Source organism: Myotis daubentonii, chromosome 3, assembly GCF_963259705.1.
Source record: "Myotis daubentonii chromosome 3, mMyoDau2.1, whole genome shotgun sequence".
Taxonomy (NCBI): Eukaryota; Metazoa; Chordata; class Mammalia; order Chiroptera; family Vespertilionidae; genus Myotis; species Myotis daubentonii.
Genome location: NC_081842.1, coordinates 177,956,635 through 177,979,707, shown reverse-complemented (window position 1 = coordinate 177,979,707; position 23,073 = coordinate 177,956,635). Strand labels below are relative to the sequence as shown.

Genomic DNA, 23,073 nt, shown 5'->3' with positions numbered 1-23,073 from the left:
AACATTTGAGTTAGGGATAAATAGGAGTTATCCAGGCAGAGAGGCTAGGGAATGGTATTTTAGGCAAAGGGGAGAGCAAATGCAAAAGTCTTGAATTGGAAAAGAGCACTGAGTGTTGGGGATGGAGGACAAGGGTGGCATTGCATAGGGCTGGTGAGGTCAGCGGGAGCTGTTCCTACATGCATCCCAGTCTATGTCCTTCCCCAAGCACTTTTCACCTCTTGTCTGTGTTATAGTTAGGAATGTTTGCATGTTTGTGGTTCCCACATCACTCCTACTTCTATTTTTGTGCATAGAGGGTGCTTATTGGATATTTAAACAAATGGCAGCCAATTCTAGACTCTAACAGTCTCGTTCGATCTCTTGTCACATTGCAACTTTTCTTGCCCAGCCAGTATCAAGGAGTACAATCTGAGTTTCATATTTGGCTTGCCCAGCAAGTATCAAAGAGAAGCAGCCTGAGTTTATACCACTTATGGGAAACTCTCCACTACCTGGCATTCTTTTAACAGAAACTCACTGTCCATCGCCTTGGCCTTTACCATGCAAGTCCTGCAGTATGTATCAGCAAGAATGGTGGCCTGGAAGGATTTGGTCATCAAGCCTTCTTTGAGATTGAAATGTGATATATATGGAATCAGATTACATTCAGCATTGCTCCTTGCTAGCAGTGTGACCTTGGACGGGTCTTTAAACCTTCACATGTGCCTTTACGTGTGAAGTGTGTGTCATTTATAGTATCAACCTGACAAGATTAACATGAAATGAGACTGCACATATAAATATTCAGCACAGTGCCTGGTATTGATCGAGCACAACAATCACTGATAGCTGCTGCCTGGAGTATTCTAATTTCATTTACTCCTATCATTACAATGTTAGATGTCTACAGTGACCAAAGTAAAGTAAATACAGAACCGGGTTCCTCGTCTTCCCCAGGCTGGCCAATATGCTCTTTTGGTTTCTATTTGAGACGGGCCTACACATGGAACACTTGCTTTCTCACTATTGCGTGGCTATAAAAAAGAGTGTTTTGTGCTTGTTTTTAGCTGTCTTTTTTTTTTTTAAGAGGATTTTGTTTTGTTTTTGCTTTCTCACAGGAGTGATTGGAACAGATGTGAGAGGGCACGGCCTCGCTTGCGAGGGACAGCCAGTGACGTCGCGGTTGGCTGTCATCTGTGGAACATCTTCTTGTCACATGGGGGTGAGTCTGCCAGGCCAGGGTTAGGGGGAGGGCCCACGCAGGGGAGGGCAGCCGGGAGGAGAGCTGAGCTGCCAGCCCTTCTGCCCCCTTGGCTCCTTCTCTTCCTGTAACCCATGCTAGTCTAGCCGGGAGCCCGGCTCTCCCTACAACAGCCTTGCTTAGATTTGCCAGATCTTTTTCCGGGGGCCAAATTCTTAAAAAGTGTGAAAAGGGTTGAGTGTGCCTTTAACATCACCCTGGCTAGAGAGCCGAGGTGGTGTGAGGGATGAAACTGGATCCAAAGATGACAAGGCCTCGCTCCCAGACTGATCTCTCCCTAACAGGGAGCTGAGCCTTCTCTGCGAGGGTGTCTGTTTTCCTTGGCTGCCGAGCTCCCTCCCAATCGATATAAATCCATCTCCCTGGGAGCGGCCTGATGATCTATAGAATTAGGCTGCATATCATGACTTCAAAAGAACACTGATAAGCAATTTTCACTGTGTTAATTTTTCTCCGTGAATTAGTGGAAAGGCTTTCTCCAAGATTGCAGTTAAAATTTAGTGCCTGCCCTAAAATTTATATCTTTTTTAAATGCATGAGTCTGAAAGCATTCCATTTCAATAAGTACCCATTTCTACCATATTTTTATTTAAAAGTCATTACTCTGTTAAACTTAGATGGACGACTCCTTGGATTTTTCCCAGACAAGTAAAATAGCAGGGAGAATGGGGTGTGGGGGGAGGGGGGAGGAGGAAGGCAAAGTGGGGGAGACTGGGGAGATGAGCAAGGATTAGGGTGAGGTGTAGTCCAAGGTAGAAGCTCTGAATTATGAAGGGAATCACAGGCCATGAGAAACTGTTTAATCACTGTAGAGACCAAGGAGCCATTTTCACAGAGAAATATTTTCACAGGAGTGATCCTCTGCTCTTGTGTCTCGGGCTGTGCTAAACCTTGGGGACAAAAGGATGACACAGGGTCTCCCCTTGATGAGATGGAATTGTACCAGGTATTATAAGGCAAGGCCCCCAAATATAGATTCAGGTTCACTTGTGATACGGAGCATCTGCTATGTCCCAGGCATTGTGCAAGGTGTTCTCACGTCTTCCCCTGTCACAGAGATGGTGGAGCCAACCCCATTGGTTTCCAATCCTGGTCCTTCCACTTCCTAAGTATGGGCCCTTGGACAGGGCACTTGACCCCTGTGGGCCTCAGATTCCTCACCTGCAAAGCATGTAGACTTACAGTAGGGATGCCATAGTGCTGTGAGGATGGAATGCGATTGTGTCATGTGCTTCACGTAAGTAAGCACTTCACTAGCCCTCCATCACTTGCTAGCACAAGTGTGTTTGGGCAGAAATGAGACAGTGATGGACTCTGCCTGGGCAAGGTCGGGGATTAGGTACCTCTTCTCGAGGGGACATCTGTGTTGTGCTGGAGTGTAGGGACATAGATTTCCTAGAACTCCACGCACCAAAAAAAGAAAAAAAGTTTTATTTGTTTTTCTGGGCAAAGCCTTAAATGGATTGTCTTTAACTGAGTTAAAAAAAAAAAAATCCAGCCTTCCTCCCCTCAGCAGCCCCATTGTAAGGCCTAGCTGTCGTTGAAGGGAGAGACCCACAGAGGCCGAGGCTGCCTCCGGCAGGACAGGCCACCAGGGCTCCAGCCCTTCTCTTCCTTGATGTGGCTCTACACTTGCCAGCTTGTCTTCACTGAACACTGATTGAAACCCGTTTAAATCACCCGCCGCTTTCATCTAACCCCACGTCTGAATTCAGGCATCTTGACCCTGCTCAACCCAGATTTCCGGGATGAATACAAGCCAAGCGAATGTGAGCGACTCTGAGACATTCCCGCTTCGTGGTCTCCTTGTCTCTCCCGCGGGATGATACTTTTCCTAAATTATCCATTTTATAAATTGGGCAACTCAGGCATGGAGAAGCCCAGTAATTTCCTCCAGGTCACAAAGCTATTAGGCTGGAGCTGTGAACTCAGATCCTTCTTGATGCCTGTCTGTGTCACCCAAGACTCTAAGGTGCCACAGAGGAATGGAGATGGCATGGGCTTTGGGGTCATCAGAGTGGGTTTGAACATCTGCTCATGCACTTCTTGGGCCCTGTGAGCCAAGGTGAGTTGCTTCACTTCTCTGAGCCTCAGATTCTTCATCCACCACATTGGGGGTGATGATGGCAGCCTCACAGGGTTGCTAGATGACATGAATTATGTACATCACAGACACTCAGAAATGATGGGATTCTTATTACACTTTCCCAGTGATATAAAAGGCTCACGCAAAGCAACTGTTTGGGCTTTACCAAGTTTGATGGGCAGCTGCAGTTGGTTGCAATGAATGAGGGCCATAAAATGCCAGTTTATTATGGTCACGTTGTACTGGAAATAAAACCCCCACCCCCACCCCGCTTTGTACTTGGGAGTGGGAAGGGACCTTCTGGGCCAAAGGGATTAATCATCAGCTTTAATGTTATGTGGTGAGGGCGAGACTGTGGTCATGTTGGCATCAGAAAATACCTTTGATCTCGCTCAGGTGCTGGGCGCCCAGCGAGCCAGCAACAATAACACCTTTGTGAGGTCTAGGAGAGGTGCAGGTCTGAGGAAACACTCCCAGGGAAACTCAAGGACCCCCTTTGTTGTGGTTCTGGCAAATAAAACCACAACTGTCAGGAAAAATTCACCAAACAGAACACAGGGACCAGAGGGGATGGTGGGCTTTTGAAAAAAGTGGTTTTCAACCTGCCTGAAGAATTTTTTCTTCCTTTCTGCTCACCCCTGACGTTTGTCATTCATAGGAACATGAATTCAAAACTCGTAGGAACATTTTATGCTCCACAGGGTGCCTCTTCCTAGATCACCCAGAATGAATGAATGAATGAATAAATGAATGAATGTCCAAGTAAACGAATATTGGTAAATAATAGGAAGCTCCCTACCTCCAAGTCCCTGTCACTTTCAAGAATCTGGGGAAAACCTGAGGTTGAACATAACACTTACTACTCAGGCCTTTGATGTGAAGATGTAAGTGTGGGCTGCACATTTATCTTTCTTGTAGATGATTTAATTAACAAGAGGGGAAAAAATATTCCTCTTGTTTTTTTGAACTCCATGAAAGCAGAAAGGCTTGTTCAGAGTTAATTACTAGCAAGTTACCAAAACCCAAGATAATGCACAGTTGGGGTCAGCCAGAGGTTGAAAGGTCATGGGGTCAAAGGGAGCTGATTATTGCCATTGCGCCAGCACCTCTTGCCTTGAGCTGTCAAATCAGGTTGTAACTTGGCAGCTTGTCTCCAGTGAGCACGTCAGTGGGGAGCAAACCTGGGGAGGGGGTGGGGAAGTTTTGAAGAGGTAAGGTTTGAACAGAACAATAGTTGGTGAGAGCCAGGAGTTACATCTGCACCTTAAATTGCTCAGAACTAAGGTTTCCACAGTCTTCAATCAATGTGGGGAGAGTGTTCCCTATCACTGAGTGGGCATGGAATCTCAAAGACATGGGCATGTAGATAGTCCCACCACTTCTTGTGCAAGTTGAGGTAAGAGATGCCATTTTTTGGTGCCTCCGTTTCTTCCTATTGTAGGAAATAGTATTTACCCATAGAGTTGTTTTAAGGATTAAATAAGGCAGTCTTTGTAAACAGCTTGGCACTGTACCTAGCAAAATATATCTAATGTGTGTTATTATTAAAAACTAGAGGCTCAGTAAACAAATTCGTGCACGGGTGGGGTCCCTCGGCCTGGCTGGCGATCAGGGCAATTGGGGTCGTCTCTTCCAGTCTCAATCGGGCTGATCGGGGCTGGCCAGCTGGGGGGAGGGACTGCAGGAGGTTGGCCAGCCACAGGAGGTTGACTGTGGGAGCACACTGACCATCAGGGGCAACTCCTGCATTGAGTGTCTGCCCCCTGGTGGTCAGTGCATGTCATAGCTACCAGCCGGTCATCCGGTCTTAACAGTCAATTAAGCTATTATATATAGATAGATGGTTCGTATATATATGTGGTAACAGATTGCAATTAGGGACATCAGGATGAACTCATGTTTAGCTGTAGTTAGGGAAAGATGGATACATATAGAAACATTTATGGACATGTGCAGGCATACAGGTTAGTAAAGTTATTTCCTAGCTCTGACAGCAGAGAGGACCTAGAAATGACACCCCAGCAACTGGTTGTTGCAAGGGCACTTGGGGCCCACATATTGGTTTCTAATACTCTTCTCTAACAAAAAGATCCAGGACTCCTTGGATAAATGGTTGGTTCTAGGACTAGGGCAGGAAATAGACAAGATGAGCCTGGAGCATCTTATAGCCTCAGAAAATAAGGAAGTAAGTGCTTAAAAAAAATTAGTGATGGAGAATCAGGAGCCCATGGAGGGAGCTCGCCGAGGCCAGAACTGGAAGGATTTGAGCAGCAAAGTAAAGTGGTATTGGTTTATAACCCAAAGTAAAACATACATGTAATGAGTCCATACTGATATAAATAAATGATTGAATAAATACATAAATGAACAGAAGAGACAAATGTCCCCATGCAGGACAATTCCAAGTAATTTATGTGGCTCTTCCCTGTTGAGAAGGTGGAGCATAACTTCCCACTCCTTCAGTGTGAGCTGCTCATAGTGACGTCTTCTATCGAAGACATTGTGGGAAGGAAAGGGGGTAACTTTACAGTAAAGAATCTGACAAACACTGCCTGAGCCAGGTGATCAAGGTCAACATCAACAGTGGTAAGTCATGTTGATAATATATACCGGTGATATGATGTGATGAGTATTGCACTTTTTGCTGGTTATCTTCCCCCCCAAAAAAAACCTATAACCACGATCTAATTATAAAAAAAACATTAGACAAATCCCATTTGAGCGACATTCTACAAAATACCTAACCAGCACTCTTCCAAACTGTCAAGGTCATCAAAGCACAAGGAAGGTCTGAGAATTTATGGCAGCCAAGAGCAGCCTAGAGAGATGTGACAACCAAATGGAGTGTGGTGTCCTGCATGGGATCCTGGAACAGTAATGAACATTGTGTAAAGCTAAGGAAATCTGAATACAGTGAGGCCTTTAGTTACTGATAGCCTATCAATGTCTCCCTTTATTGGTGACCTAATGTGTGATATTAATGATAGGAGAAACTAGCTGTGGGATATATAGGAACTCTCTATACTCTCTTTACAATTCTTCTATAATCTAAAGCTGCTAGTATTCTAAAATCAAGTTTATTTTTTTAACAAATCATTTATTAAATCAATCTCTCAATAAGGAAACATCTTCTTGCATTTGCCTGGCTACGTGCTAAGCATATTAAGGTAAACAAGGCAAAGAGTCCTCACTGAGAAAGAGACATGGAGATAAGTACAACCCAGAGTGGTGGTGACTACGGTACACGCAGGCCTGGAGTGTGGTAGGAATATGGACAGTCTTCTGTAGACCAGGAGGTTTTCCAGAGACTGTAGGAACACAGTTCCTGCAGGCTCAGTTTCAGGCACGAGGCCCTGGCCTTCCTCGTCTCCACTTCGTTTTTAAAAGACAGAAAAGAATACCAGACAAAAACAACAATAATAATAGTATCTGCAATAACTTTCACTGTGATTTCTATATTCCAGGCACTATTCTAAATACATCCATAAAAATTATGTAGTCTTTATTTAAAAAAATGGCATATAGTAGGTGCTCACTAAGTATTAGTTTTCACTTTTTTCCTTTTAACCCAAATTGTGTAGCTACTCTGACATAGTTCAATGTTCTACTCTTTTGGTCCCTTGCACAGACCACAGGTATTGTTATTTTTGTGTTAGTGATACTGACCTGTGTTTCAGATGAAGCTGACTTGCATTGTGGTTCCATGTCTCCTGCGCCTCCTTTCGGCCATCCTGTCTGGTTTCAAGCTAGGTGCATAGTAGATGCCTAGTGACTTCAGGGTTGGATTTGTCCTCCCTATCCCCACCCCCTATCGAGAGAAATGTGCTTGGATTTTCCTGAGTCTCTTCTCACTCCTTCCCAACCATTGGAGTCGTCATTCATCATCTGTCTGTGCTGAGTGGGGCCTGACTGGTTGGGGAAGCCCCCAGGCCTGAGGTGCTGTCAGTCTGTCCCCACCCCCACTGGACCAGGATATCTGGGGGTCCATTTGGCCTCTTGCGAAGTAAGAGTTTCATTGGACAATTTAACTTTCCTGGGTCCTGAGAGACACACACCTGCTGTCTCTCCTTTCCTCCACCACGGCAGTCCTCTCCAGAGCTTTACATCCCTACTCTTCACCCCCACGCCATCGTCCTGTGCCCTTGGGAGAAGAACATGAACTCCCCACACCAGCATCTCACCTTGGCTTAGTGGTCTCTGTTCTTTTAGGGAAAGAGTGTTCAGGAGCACTGGGGTCTGAGAGCTATAACCAGAGAAAGCTGCCCCAGGCCTCGGCACACTGTTGGACTCGGGACTCACTTCCTTTAGGTGATGACCATAGTAGGGTCTGTAGCCTTTTCACACCATTGGAGGAAAAAGCTCCCCTTCAGCAAAGGATGTGGCCTGCGCCTGGGGTACTGCATTTCACCCAGGCCCTAGATGGAGGAACAAAGGATGCTCCATATCATGACTTAAAAGGGAAATGCAAATTCAAACCACAGTAAGATCAATTACATCAGTGGTTCTCAACCTTCCTAATGCTGTGGCCCTTTAATACAGTTCCTCATGTTGTGGTGTCCCCCAACCATAAAATTATTTTCGTTGCTACTTCATAACTGTAATTTTGCTACTGTTATGAATCGTAATGTAAATATCTGATATGCAGGATGTATTTTCATTGTTACAAATTGAACATAATTAAAGCATAGTGATTAAACACAAAAACAATATGTAATTATATATGTGTTTTTCCGATGGTCTTAGGTGACCCCTGTGAAAGGGTCATTCGACCCCCAAAGGGGTCACGACCCACAGGTTGAGAACCACTGAACTACACCAATTAGAATGGCTGAAGCTGAGGCAAGGATATAGGGAACTGGGAGTCTCCCACATGGCTGGTGGGAATGGGAAATGGCTCAACCACTTTAGAAAATAGTTTAGCAGTTTCCTACAAAGTGGCAGCCACTGTGAACCAGCCATTGCATTCCTGGAAAAGCTGGACAGTACTGTCTGGCCCTATGTTTCTGGAATCCCACAGGAGCACAGCAAAGTCAGGTGTTGAAACAAGGCCTCTCAGAAAGGTCAGAAACAAAAGCCTCTGGCAAATGTCTGTCAAGTGGCCTGAGCCCTCACCTGCTCTCCACAAAAGATGGCAGCGTTCCTGGGAGAACGGTAGCAGTGCTGAGGGGGGAATAAAACTGGCAGCAGTAACGATGATGGCGAATATTCACTGTGGGCTTACTGTGGGCTAAGAAACTTGAATATATTATTTTATCTAACACTCATTATATATATAACCTTATGCAGTTACCAGAATTATCCTCCGATTTTATAGGGACTGAAACTTACCCAAGGTCATCGAGCAAGTAAGTCCTAGTGATAGGTTTCCGACTCGGGCTGTTGGACTTCAGAGCTTACCAGTATATGCTCAGCTCTTACAGAACTGTGAGATGGAGGCTGGGGAGGGGCTGGCCACGTGCACCCTGTTTTGCAGGAATGGGGGTAAAGTGATTACAAGGCAGAACTTTCCCCAAACTTGATGAGAACTGCAAAGTTAGGGCTGGATTGCAACTAGACCACAATGCTCGTATCCTCCCTCCTTCCCAGTCTTCCAAATCACTGCCTTTCAAGAGGCCACCCGTCTAATGGTAACAATAAAAATAAACAACCTCACTTGTCACCGTCGTCCCCTGGGAGGAGAGTATTTATGAGACTCCTTATTTAATCTTCTCTGTTCCCTGCTGCTCTGTGGTCAAGCACTGAATTAGGCAATTTGAAGACAGGCGGCTGGCTTCCCAACTCATGGAGATGTTTTTGTGTTCCTTTGGAAGAGCACGAAATGAAAACCACACTGATTTTTTTCCTCTTCCTATTTACCACTCATCTGCTGTGTGGGTGACTCTGATACTGCGGCTGCTGAGGGCGATCTAGCAGCTCTGAAAATGTTGGTGCTTTTCCAGTGGTTCAGTGGGGATGAAAAGATGCTGAAGCAGCTGTTGTAGAGCCTTCCCTAACGATCAGGTACTGTGCCAAAGGCCTCAACATACTCAGCTCATCTGTTCTACATACATTTAGTTCAGAGGTTTTAGTATTTTTGCCTTGTTGCTTTTCTCTCATTTTTTTTCACATTCTCCAACTCTCCTTGTGTGCTCCAAGGGCCTCTTTGTTCATACATTAATTAAATTTTCATATTTTTTGTCCCCCAAAGTCATCAGAGAAGTTTGGAGTAGTTTGTATCTTTCACTTAACCAGTGTTAAAAAAGAAAAAAAAAAAAAAACCCAGAAGACATAACATCTAAAAGACCAAAGATCGACTGGCTGGCGTAGCTCAGTGGTTGAGCATCAACCTATGAATCCGGAGGTCATGGTTCAATTCCTAGTCAGGGCACATGCCCGGGTTGCAGGCTTAATCCTCTGTTTGGGGTGTTCATGAGGCAGCCGATCAATGATTCTCTCTCATCATTGATGTTTCTATCTCTCTCTCCCACTCCCTTCCTCTCTGAAATCAATAAAAGTATTTTAAAATAAATAGATAAAAGAACAAAGATCTCAGAAGAATCTGTAAGAAATTCTTCAAGTTATCCATGCTGAAGGATTGAAGTGGGATGTCTCTTTCTAATGAATATTCAGTGGCTCCCTACCGCCGGTAGAAAAAAAAAAGTTCAAATGGGAAAACTGAGTGAACATTTGGTCATGTTTTTATAAATTTGGAAAATCTTCAATTAAAAAAGATTGGAACTCTTAAATCTTAAGGAGCTGAAAGTTACTGTAATGCTGTATTGTATTTTTTAAAACTCTTACTGAAAGGTAATTCACGTACCATAAAATTCACTGCTGCCATGTATTTTTAAAACTTCTAGAGAATTCAGTAATGTTTGAGAAAGATTTAGTGCCCATCGTTAAGGTTGCACTGTGGAATGATACCAGCATGTGGTCTTTATTGCTTACAGGGGTAACAGACATCTATCACAAAACCTTAAGTTTCTATGTACATTCATTTAGTGTAGTACCTGACACATGCTAAGGGTCTAGTAAATATTGCACTTACAGAAGGATGACAGAAATATATGGGTAATAGTCATTAAGATTTGTTGAAGAACAGATTGTATCATACCAACTTGATTTCCTTTTTGATGGATTGACAGCATCTGTAAGCCAAATAGTCTTCAATGAGGCTTTAGGTTCCTTCCTTGACAAACTGACCCTTCCCCCTTGATATAGCAGCATTGGTCACAAAAGTGCATCACCTGAGAATTGAGGTTTACTACTGAATTAGACCTTGAAGTTGGCCAAATGCAAATACTATATACTAGTAAAACTGGTGGGAAAGGATCAATATGATCCAATGGCCAGATTTGTGTTTGGGCTTTTCAACCTTTGGCTTCATCCTTCTGTGGAGTCAGGCAAGGACTGAGCCTTGCTCCTGTTGGATGAGGGGACATTTACCTGGAGGGTCTTGGAATGATTGGTCAGCTGCCTGGGATGCTTGACTTACCATAACGGGACCTCCCTTACTTATGCACCTATTATCTGCTTACATGTTAAAATTAACTGACTGTTCCTCCAGTTAACATGTAACTCACAGCTGAGAGATTTGCTATGATCTTAGAAAACAGGCTAGAGTCTCTAAATTTTGAGAAATGGCCCATGAAAAAGGAGATTGAGCACACACAGAGAATGGCTAATTATATTAATATACATATTTGTTCTTCAGTATTATGCAAGTCACTAATTTGCATGGACCTGACTACCCTAGTAGACTGAAGATGATCCTGAATATTAAGTCTGATGATTTCACTCTCCCAATTAAAATCTCTTGGCAAATCTCCTTAACTAGCTGGGCATTGGAGATGGCATGTGATCAGGACCCTGGCTGCCTTTGGCCTCATCTGCTATCCCTCATCTTTCATCCCATGTTCTGGCAGGTACATCCACTCATCCTTACCTGAATTCCATGGGACCAAACGTGTTTGAGAATAGAAACTATCCAGATTTTAGAAAGTTAACAGAGTCTATATACCGTATATTACATCATACTGCCAGTGGGGTCTTGAGCAGCTCTTATAATCAAACACATTAATATTTCTATAATAAAACTTATGAATATTCATACCAAGTAGGTTCAATAGATCCAAATAACTTGAATAGCTAGATAATATTTTTATCATCAAATGAATCATGAAAGAACTTTTGGTATTTGAAATGCTTTGGGTTGAAGAAATATAAGCCTATAATTTCTCTTGTTGAATATTTGTTTTCTCTGCCAGGAATGCCTCACTTCCCTTCTACCTGTGAGCATCATCATCACCAGAATCATCATCATTATTATAACTCACTCTTATGGAGTACCTTCTATGTTACTTGATACTGCCCGTAAGCTCTGGGGTGGTTCTCACTGTAGTATGATCCTCAAAGTTCAGATGACGAAACTGAGGTGTGGAGAGGTCACAGAACAAGAAAGGAGGAGCTAAGGTTGAACCAAGAATGGGATGCCAGAACCTGTGTTCTTAGTCACTCTGCTATCGTCAGTCTGTGTCTTCCTGAAAGTTCCAATTCAGTTGTCACCTCTGTGAGGCCCTCCTCCTCCCTCTCCACCCCACATTCAATAAATTGGACCCTCCCATCTGTCTGTGCACAGTTCTAGGGCAGCACTGATCCTTCTCTGTCTCGCCCACAGGCCTGAGCTCATTGAGCAGTCTCCTTCATGCTCTGTCTCGAGGGCAAATAATAGAAACCCTAGTTTACCCAAGTTCACCCAAAGAGATATGCTAATAGATAGCAAATAATTTGGATTCCCAGTGAAGTAGATAGTAAGCGCCAAATCACAAGTTCAAGGTTGTAAAATTCTGATCTAAAAAAAATTCAAAAAAGAAAACATTAGGTTGCTGCATGGTATGTAAAGAAGAGCAATTCATAGAGGACAACATTTCAGGAGTGAGCAAGGGACATGTTATACTTAATGATAGCTAGGGTTTATTAAATACTTATCATATGCTAGTTTCTGTGCAAGGCAGTCTGTGTATAGTATTCCTAATCCTCACAACAAATATGTGTGATTAAGTAAGAGAAAGATATAGTAGCCATGTTTTAAATTAGAATAAAGGAGCCCTGGCTGGTGTGGCTCAGATGGTTGAGCATTCACCAAGAGGTCTCTGGTTCAATTCCTGGTCAGGGCACATGCCCTGGTTGCGGGATTGATCCTTAGTAGAGGGTGTATAGGAGATAGCCGATTGATGTTTCTCATCTCTCATCAATGTTTCTCTCTCTCTCCCTCCCCCTTCCTCTCTCTCTCAAATCAATAAAATATATATTTCAAAAATAAGATAAAATAACATAGAATAAAGGGTAATACTAAAATATTAAGATGAAACTAAAGTTAAATATTATTGGATGGTAGTAACCTAAAATGGCCCAAAAGAGTATATGTCTCACCTAAGACATAGTGGAACTGAGGTCAGAGAGATTATGGTGGTGGGGAAGCCATGTCTGGCTGGGCTTCTATCTTTCATATCCATTTCTTAGAAATGTTAATATGGTTCCTGAAGAGTATCTCATTATCCTACCCAATACTGGGTTCAGTTTTGAGCTCTGCTTTTGGAAAAAGCTGCTGGAACCTGGAAGGGACTACATAATACACAGCTACGATGTTTAAGAGCAAGTGGGTATCTCAAGCAAAGCTTGGGATGCTTAGGAGACATGGGGCACTTCAGATTGCTGAAGAGAAACCTCAGTGGTTGGCTTTATCTTCTTGTTTACAAAAGTTTCTGTGATGGTAAAATGACTAACTCTTCTTGGTGCTTTAGAGTTTGTAAAATGCCTTGTGGCATTTGATACTCAGAATAACCACATGAGGCAAGCAGAGCAGGTGTTGTTTTCTTTTGCAAAATGAGGCTCAAAGAAACTGAGTGGTTTGTCCAAGTCCCACAGCTAATGAGTGATAGGACCACGACTCAGATACAGATATGAGCAAACCCCCGATGCATCCTTAGTCAACCCATCTTCATTTACTCAAATCAGAGGATCCTGCAGCTGGGGAAAGTCTGGTTTATCTCTGGAAGAGCTCCTAATTCTGTCCCTAGTCCCCCTGTGGTTGTCAATTCTCCAGAGATGCAAGACAGTGGTTCTCACTCAATGTGCATAAAATGTACGTGGGAACTCCTTAAGGTTGTAATTCCTCAGGCCTTACTCCCACAGGGTCTGAGTCAGTAAGTCTTGCTGGGAAGGAGCATATGTGAATCTGTCATTTTAACATGTGCCTCAGTGATTCTAATCAGGAACTTTCAGAACAACGGCTTTAAGCTCCTTAGGAGGAGTGAGTACATCTTTCCATCACTGTTTCCTCTGTGCCTAGCAGAGCACCTTGTACACAAAAGGAACTCTAGACTTTCCCTTGATGAAGGTCAGAGTGAAATGAGTGAATGTAAAATTAGTGTAAAATGAAGTCAGTCAAGCTGGACAGTTCATCAGGCCCTGCCAGTCTGGGGCACACTAGAGGGTCCCTTGTTTCCATCCTTTCAAAGGAAGGCTGTTTTGGATAGACAAACAGTTGGGACTTGGATAGAGTACCTGCTAGACCCTGCCAACAATTAGAGATTTTGAATGCTTATTTTCTTATGCAAAGCAAGATGAAGGGATGTAGTGAGACATGCCATTTGCCTTCTACAGACAAACCCAGAAACCAAAAGCACAGACACACCAGGAAACCACAAAGGCCTCAGATCTTTCCGTGTAAATAGGAAGTCAGAGTTTACTCTTGAAACCACAGTGCCGAGCCCAAGTGCAGTGTTGAGTCCAGCTCTCTGCCCAGCCCTTCCTTGAGCCCGGGCACATATGAAAGACAATGCCACCTGGGTGAAATTGTTTTAGATGTTTGTTCTGAGCAGGGCTTGGAGGAAGCTTCTTTTGTTTGTGCTGGTGCATAATATGGAACACAAGTGCAGATCAGACTCGAAAGCATTAATTAGGCTCCCTGGTTTTTCCCTGCAGTGATACCTGAAACCCACATTTCCTCCTCAAAGTAATCTTAACCCATATCCATTCACAGAGCATTTGCCATTGATAGTCATCTTTCACGTGCCCCATCTATGGACCTTTGGGTCCAGGCACATAGCAGTGGAACATTGGTGGACACTTAATATGTGCTGTGTTTGTTGGATTGACATCTATAATCTCATTTGATTGCTACCATTACATTGGGAACTAATAAGTAGGATACAAATGATTACCACCACTTTGAGAAAAGGAAAATACAGTGTGGTAGAAAAGACCTGGTTTTGAACTCAGATAAACCTGTGTTCACATCCAAAATACTTCAGCTTTCTTATCCAGAGTCCCTTCTGTTTTTCAGACAATTGTTTGTGAGCAACTACTATGTACCGGGCATTGGAGTGAAAACAGTGAGCCACAGTAGGCACAGACCTAACTTACAGGCTAGTGGAGGAGATGGGTACTAAGTGGACAAGCACAGGATATGGATCATTACAGACCTTGATGAGTGCTTTAGGTTTGTACCCTGCTAAGGGGAGTGTAAAGTGGTACAATCACTGTGGGAAACAGCAAAGCATTATCTGATAAATTTGAATATGCATGTATCGTCAATTCCATTACTAGGTAAAAACCTGGAGAATTATTTATTATACCTGTATACCTGTGCATACCCAGAGACAAGTATATATAAGAGTATTCATTGCATTACTTTACGTAGTAGCCCCAAATTTGAATCAACCCAAATTTCAGTCAATAATAGAATGAATGACTGAATTGTATTATATGCCTACAGTGGCATGTATACTTAAAACGAAGGAAAAACTGCAAGATAGAACAACATAAATTTTAAGTGAAAGAAATAGGATATGAAAGAAATAAAAATTATTTTATCCATATAAAATTCAAAAAGAGACATTAGAGCAATACATTTTAGGAACCCATAATATAGGCACTAGACTTAGAAAGACAAGCAAGGAAATATTTTCCACAAATATCAAGATACTAGAGGCCAAGTGCACAAAATTCGTGCATGGGGGGGCTCAGCCCAGCCTGCAACCTCTCTAATCTGGGACCCCTTGGGGGATGTCTGACTGCCTCTCACAATCTGGGACCACTGGCTCCTAACCGCTCACCTGCCTGCCTGCCTGCTTGATTGCCCCTAACCCCTCTACCTGCCTGCCTGATCACCCCTAACCACCTCTGCCTGCCTAATCACCCCTAACTACCTCTGCCTGCCTGATCACCCCTAACCACATCTGCCTGCCTGATCACCCCTAACCACCTCTGCCTGCCTGCCTGCCTGCCTGATCTCCCCTAACCGCTCCCCTACTGGCCTGATTGCCCCTAACTGCTCCCCTACTGGCCTGATCACCCCTAACCACCTCTGCCTCGACCCAGGATTCCCTCCTCTGGCCGGTTGCAGACACCTGGAAATTGGGCTTCCCTCCCTCTGGCCAGTGGAGGCACCCAGGACCCAGGCCGGCTTAGCCTGGGCTGACCACAGCCGCAGGGGACTGTGGGCAGGTAGCTTGTCCCTCTCCCAGGCTGGGCCACAGACGCTGGTGCCCAGGACCATGGGGCGGGCAGCTTGTCCCTCTCCCGGGTTGCAGGCACAGGTGCAGCCATTGGTGCCTGGGACCGTGGGGTTATGTGGCTTGTCCCTCTCCAGGGCCTCAGGCACAGGTGCAGCCACTGGCACCCAGGACCACGGGGCATGTGGCTTTTTCCTCTCCCGGACCACAGGCACAGGCACAGTCATTGGTGCCTGGGACAACGGGGTGGGCAGCTTGTCCCTCTCCTGGGCCACAGCCTGGTTGGTCCCCATTCCTCTCTCGCGAGCTCATTTTTGCCTGGCTGGTCCCCATTCCTCTCTCCCCAGTGTTGAGTGTCTGAGCCATTACGGAGTGATGGTGTGATGACCATTTTCATATTAGCTCTTTATTATATAGGATTGGTTAATTACATGGCTGGGGGGGTGTTTGTTGTTGAGGAAAAGAGAAGCCTTCCAGAGGGGTTTTGGGGAGCTAGCCTATATTGAAGGATGCATGCATACTCATTATCTGTCTTTAAAATGCACATGGGTGCTTGTTTGTTTTTAGAGAGAGAGGAAGGGAGAGGAATAAAGATAGAAACATCAATGACAGAGAAACATCATCAATGGGCTGCCTCCTGCACACCCTCACTGGGGATCAAGGGCACAACCCAGGCATGTGCCCTGGCTGGGAATCAAACCATGACTTCTCAGTTCCTGGGTCGACACTCTACCACTGAGCAACACCAGCCAGGCCACATGTATGTTTAATATCCTCTTCTGTATGTGTGATCTATAGGTCTGTGAAGAAGAGGAACAGTGAATATGACAGCATAAAGCCAAATGAAACTACATGAGTTTGTGTGGTTGGCTTCTCTAAGCAGTGATGTTGCAGCTGAGATACTTTGTTTAGGTAACTAAACAGAGTCTGATAGGAAGGAACAAGGATCGGCAAGTGGTTTCAAGCAAAGTGGTCCAAGAAGAAAGGACAGCAGGATAATGGGAGGGAAGCTGGCAGATGCAGAGAGGTGCAGGAGGGAGGAGTGGTACAAGTTAAGGCTGGAGAAGCCAAAAGGGTAGGACATGCTGGGTTTATAAGCCTTATAAAGGATTGGGTCTTTCTTCTTAAATGGAGTAGTTTTAAGCTCAGTGGGTCACATAATTGGATTTATAAAGGATTAAAATAAATGCAGTTTGGGGAACAGATTGGAGAGAGACCAGAGTGGATGCTGGGAGACCAGACAGAAGGAGATCGGGGGTCTGGGTGAGAGATGAAATCATGGTTGCTTGTCTTGAATTATGGTGGAGGAGATGGAGAAATGTGGATATATTTGAAAGATGTTTAGAAGATAAAACCAATGGCACATCTGGCCATGAAAATGCCACAGTGCTGAGTGGGTGCAATAGAGGCTTACTAGAGGTCTGACCTCATCTTCCCTGATCAGCCCCTGCCCAGGGAGCAGAGACCTCTGGGTGGAGAGCAGCAGGTCTCAGGCATTCCTGGGACATTTTAAACTTACAGGAGAGAAAATTTTTGGTTACTACTGTCAGCTATGTTTTTATGTAAAACTAGAGGCTCTGGTCATGAAATTTGTGCATGGGTAGGGTCCATAGGCCTGGCCAGCAATCGGGGCCGATCTGTGGGGCAACTGGCTGGGTGATCAGGGGGCCCCCACTGGCACCCACCTTGGCCAACCGGGGGCCTGCAGGCTGGAGGCAGCTCTTGCATTGAGTGTCTACCCCCTGGTGGTCAGTGCATGTCATAGTGACCGGCCGATCCTCCATTCGGTCAATTTGCATATTAGGCTTTTATTATATAGGATTAAATGTTTTGCCTTTGGATCTTATCAGAGATTTCTCCAAGAAATAGCCATGTGAGCACATTATTACTTTTGCAGTAGTTCTGCCCAAAATGCCTCATCTGAATTTAGTCATGAGGAAATGTAAGAAACCCAAATCAAGAGGTATTCTATGAAGTAACTCTACTCTTCAAAAATATCAAGGTCATAAAAGATAAAGACTGAAGAAAGGTTCCAGATTGAAGGAGGCTAAAGACACATGGCAACTAAAGGCACTGTGTGATCCTGAATTAGATCCTAGATAGGAGAAACATTATTTTTTTCCTTTAATGTAAAGGACATGTTGTGGACAATTGATGACATTTGAATAAGGTCTATAGATTAAATAGTAAAATGGTATCATTTTTTTATTTTCTGACATAATTGTACCATGGTTACAGAAGAGAATATATTTTTTTAAAATACCCACTGAAGTATTTAGGAGTAAAGGGCATTAGATATGCAACTTACTCTCAAATATTTCAGAAAAAAAATTTTATAGACATAAACACACATACATAATGGGTGTTTTATGTGTTTGTATAATATATATTTATATAGGTATAATGCTTATGCAAAACATTGGGAGGATCTCGATGAAGTGTATACAGATTTTTTTGTACTATTTTTATAACTTTTCTGTAAGTCTGAAGTTATTTTTGAATAGAAAATTTTAAAATAATGAACAAGGAATAGCCATATGAAGGTTATGGCTATATTTGCTATAATCATGCTGATGAATTAATGTCACTCATTGTACCCCACATAAGGTCCCAGTGGAGAAATTATTTTAGAATTCATATAGTTAGAAAAGTGAAGTTTAATCTGAACCTCATATAATTTCTTCTTTCCAGGAATAAAACCTCTATAATCAACATATATATATTTTTGACCCTGGAAGCCAGGAAGCTCAGAGTTGAAATTTAACATTGAAGTTGAATACTGAACCTCTATTTGTCATATTTCTATTCTTCTTTTCATTAGCCTTACAAAGCAGATTCTTTTCTACTTATGTATTACCATAATAGTTGTGTGTGTGTGTGTGTGTGTGTGTGTGTGTGTGTGTGTGTTGGGAAGGGGTGTATTAATATCTTAAAACCTTTGTATTAGCTTCCTATGGCTGTTGTAACATATTACTACAAACTTGATGGCTTAAAACAGTACACATATATTTTGTTAAGGTTCTGAGACAAGAAGTCCAAAACCAGTTTCACTAAGCCGAGATCAAATGTCAGCAGGGCCTTACTCCCTCTGGAGGGTCTAGGGGAGAGTCTGTCCCTTGCCTCTTCCAACTTTTGATGGCTACCAGCCTGCCTTGGCTTGTGACCACATCACTTTCATCTTGGCCTCCACAGTCACATTGCCTTCTCTTCATCTGTGCTCAGTCTCCTTCTGCATCTTTCTCATATGGACACTTATGACTGAATTTAGAGCCCACCTGGATGGTCCAGGATTATCTCCCCATCTCAAGATCCTTCATTCAATCACATCAGCAAAATCCTTTTTTTTTCTTTTTTTTTTTTTTGCCATATAAGGTGATATTCACAGGTTGTAGGAATTTGGAAATGGGTATTTTTTTTTGGGGGGGGGGGCCACTGCTTAGCCAACCATGCCTTTTGTGAAAAGAAGTGACAGTAAATAAAAATAAAATTTATTAGTGTATTTCTGTACTCTAATTTATGTATAGCAAGGGAGCACAGATTAAAGCAAAAGGATCAAATTCCTGTACAGTCAACTTTTGTTTTTATGACTTGCATCTAGTTTTCTATTATATTTCCTATTTGGTTATTTCTGGAGTCAGGAAATACATTTAATTTTTAAAAATTGATCTTATTTCCCCTAGGGTTGGTAAACACTCTTACTTATTAAATTTTAAAGTGTATATGTGTTATACACTCTCTGCATACATTATATCTTTTACAGTGATGTTTAAACTATAGAGCTAGAGGATCTAATGTGGTTTGGGTGGTCAGGGATGGCTTCTGTAAGGCAGTGATACAGTACTCTGATATTCTGGTGAGAAAAAAGGGTGGTCCAAGCAGAGGAAACGGTATGAGCATTATCTACAAGATTATAGCACCTGCAAATTTTGTCTTCCTCCCCTTCTTTATGCCTTTGTTGTTCGTAATTTTTGTCTAATTATGTCTGTCAGCACCTTCAGTATTTTGTTATATAGTTAGCATAATCTATACTAATAAAAGGGTAATATGCAAATTGGTCACAACACCCTCACAGTCATGACCGGATATGCTAATTAGTCATGACCAGTATGCAAATTGACCATCACTCCAACACACAAGATGGCTGCCCCCATGTGGCCACAAGATGGCTGCCACAAGATGTCCAGGAGGGGAGGGCAGTTCTGGGCAATCAGGCCAGCAAGGGAGGGCAGTTGGTGGTGACCAGGCCTGCAGGGGAGGGCAGTTGGGGGCAACCAAGCCAGCAGGGGAGGGTAGTTGGGGGCAATCAGGCTGGCAGGGGAATAGTTAGGCATCAATCAGGCTGGCAGGGGAGCGGTTAAGGGGTGATCAGTCTTGCAGACAGAAGCGGTTAGGGGTAATCAGACAGGCAGGCAGGCTGGCGAGCCATTGGGAACCAGGAGTCCTGGATTGGAGAGGGTGCAGGCTGAGCTGAGGGACACCCCCCCACCTCCCCCCCGCACAGTGCACAAATTTCATGCACCAGGCCTCTAGTAAAATAATAAAAAGCAATCTCATCTGGTTCCTGATATTAGAGAGAATGTATCCAAAATTTTTCCAGTGAGCATGTTATTTGCTGGAGAATATATCTATATATCTATATATCTATATCTATATCTATATCTATATCTATATCTATATCTATATCTATATCTATATCTATATCTATATCTATATCTATATCTATATCTATCTATCTATATATATATATATATATATATATATATATATCCTATATAATAAAAGTCTAATATGCAAATCAACCAAATGGCAGAACAACTGGTCACTATGATGCGCACTGACCATCAGGGGGCAGATGCTCAATGCAGGAGTTGCCCTCAGCCCACAGGCCCCAGGTGCCAGTGGGGGGCCCCCAATCACCCCCTGATAACCCTGCCAGTTGCCCCACAGATAGGCCCTGATCACTGGCCAGGCCTAGGGAACCTACCTGTGCACTAATTTCTTGCACTGAGTCTCTAGTGTATATATATATATATACTCCTTTAAGAAATTGAGAAAATTATCTTCTATAGCATTATAGCATACAGGGAAGATGCTCAGTAGCCTATGTTTGAATAACCATTAAGAATTATTTTATTTAACAGTCCCATTCCATAACCACTGAGCTCTGTCACTGGAACCTCATGAGGGCAGTGACCATTGTGGACTTAGACATTCAATATTGAATGAATAAATGAATGAGTGGACAAATGAATGAATGGAAGGTTACCAATAAGTATCTGTTGAACTAATGAAAGCAAATTATTTTTTTAAACTGAACCAAAAATCTAGCTACTTCTCATACCCCTAATAAAATGAATAAAAGTCATGGCAGTGTTATTCTTACATCCTCTGAGCACCTTATACCGTCTGCTGGTCATTTGACATATGAGTCAATCACAGAACATTCTGCCACTGGCTATTAGACATTGCCCCTAAAGATTCACATTTATTTGAACCAAAGCCAGGTATATATACTCTCCTTAATAGAATAATTGCTTATTTCATTTTCTCCTTAAAGTTGGCCATTCATCTCATGCCACTGTCTTTCCATTTATATATGTTGTCCATGAAGTATTGAAAGTGATTATCTTGAATTAAGATAATAATCATCATAAAGTATTGTCTTTGTGTGTTACCAGAGGGCTCAGAATTCCAGTATTGCATTAGAGAGCTGTTGGGTATAGTGGCAGGCTTAAAGTTTACATAAGAAAGTCAGAGTTGAGCCGAAGCCGGTTTGGCTCAGTGGATAGAGCATCGGCTTGCGGACTGAAGGGTCCCAGGTTCGATTCCGGTCAAGGGCATATGCCTGGGTTGCGGGCACATCCCCAGTGGGAGATGTGCAGGAGGCAGCTGATCGATGTTTCTCATCGATGTTTCTAGCTCTCTGTCTCTCTCCCTTCCTCTCTGTAAAAAATCAATAAAATATATTTTTTTAAAAAAAAGAAAGTCAGAGTTGAAAGCCTGAGTAAGGATATATATAGATTTATTGGTGAATATCTGAGAGAAGTTGGTTAGCATAAAATAGGCAGGTAGGTAAAAATATCTTAGTAGTTTTAAATACTTTATAGTGGTTCTCATCCTATATGGACTTCCCATTCCAAAAGGAATTTCCTTTAATATTAGTTAAGTAACACCCAATATTAGAATGTGTAGGGTCCAGAAATTGATTACATTTTCCTGAGTTGAGATTCTGCCGAAAAGCCTTTGATGACTCCCTGTTGCTGAGAAAGTGAAGGCCGATTCATGTAGCCCTGGCCATCCCTGTCCACCTCTTCTCCCACCCTGTGCACTCTCTGTTCTAGGCACATGTAACACAATCTTACAATAGGGTTTTCCTTTCCTGGGACTTTTGGAAGAGACCAGCCCACCTATGGAGGGCTTGCTAAAAGATTATAAAACTAGTGTTAAAAGCCACACTGAGGATATAAAACAGAGATGGAAAGAGTTGAAGGTAAGGATGAAGGAAGGAGGCTGAGCTTGACTATTGTACCTGACATAATAAAGCAAAAGTGAGTGCTTCTTTGGGAACAGACTGTATGTCCACTAAAGAAAAGGCAAAGGTGTGTGTGGGTCTAGCACAAGGGAGCCAGCTGGGTACATCTTAAAAAGGAACCCATCCAAAAGGATAGATGGAAGGAGCAACTGAGTTTATCTCTGAAGACCAGGAAGGAAAGGGGGTCCTGCCTGAGCAGGGCAGTGGAGAGAGGGGGAGAAGGGAAGAGAGAAGTAGAGAAGGGGAAATAGAATGGGTTTTCCAAGGATCACCATTTCTGCTTGGCTTTTCTGCCTGGGCTGGTCAGCGGGTTTAAACGTCCAGGGTCAGAGTAGCAGGTATGGAACATTTGAATCCTAGAGGGGTGGCTTGGGGAGGAACAAATGGATTGAATGAGGTGACGCAGTGAAGGGCTTTCTGGAGAATCCTGTTTGAGGTGAAGACTTCTCCTGCCTGGAACTGTTGACTAAGCACAATAGGAGAAACCACACACACTTATACACCCTGAAGCTGATCTGGAGCTTGGAGACTCTGAAGGCCAGGGAAGGCCCTGCTCTCTGTGGAGCACTTACGTAGCTTGTGACCACAAGAACTTTTGGGCAACATAACAGACGATTATCGTTCATTATGCGCTCAGTCGTGAACCAAAACAAACCGTAGGAACCGCTGTGCAAGTGCAGCCTCTGATAATCCCTATTGTGTTTGAGAGGGGGCA

General features: G+C 43.3%; 1 protein-coding gene across 8 annotated transcripts in view; it reads left to right on the top strand.

The window, feature by feature from the left end:
• The window catches only part of FGGY (FGGY carbohydrate kinase domain containing), a 412,333-nt gene that overhangs the window by 235,106 nt on the left and 154,154 nt on the right, over window positions 1-23,073 (top strand). For all 8 annotated transcript variants that reach the window (XM_059689387.1, XM_059689388.1, XM_059689382.1 and 5 more), the window contains one exon: window positions 1,101-1,204. In XM_059689387.1, coding sequence (XP_059545370.1) covers window positions 1,101-1,204 — 104 coding nt within the window. The remainder of the gene's footprint in view (window positions 1-1,100; window positions 1,205-23,073) is intronic.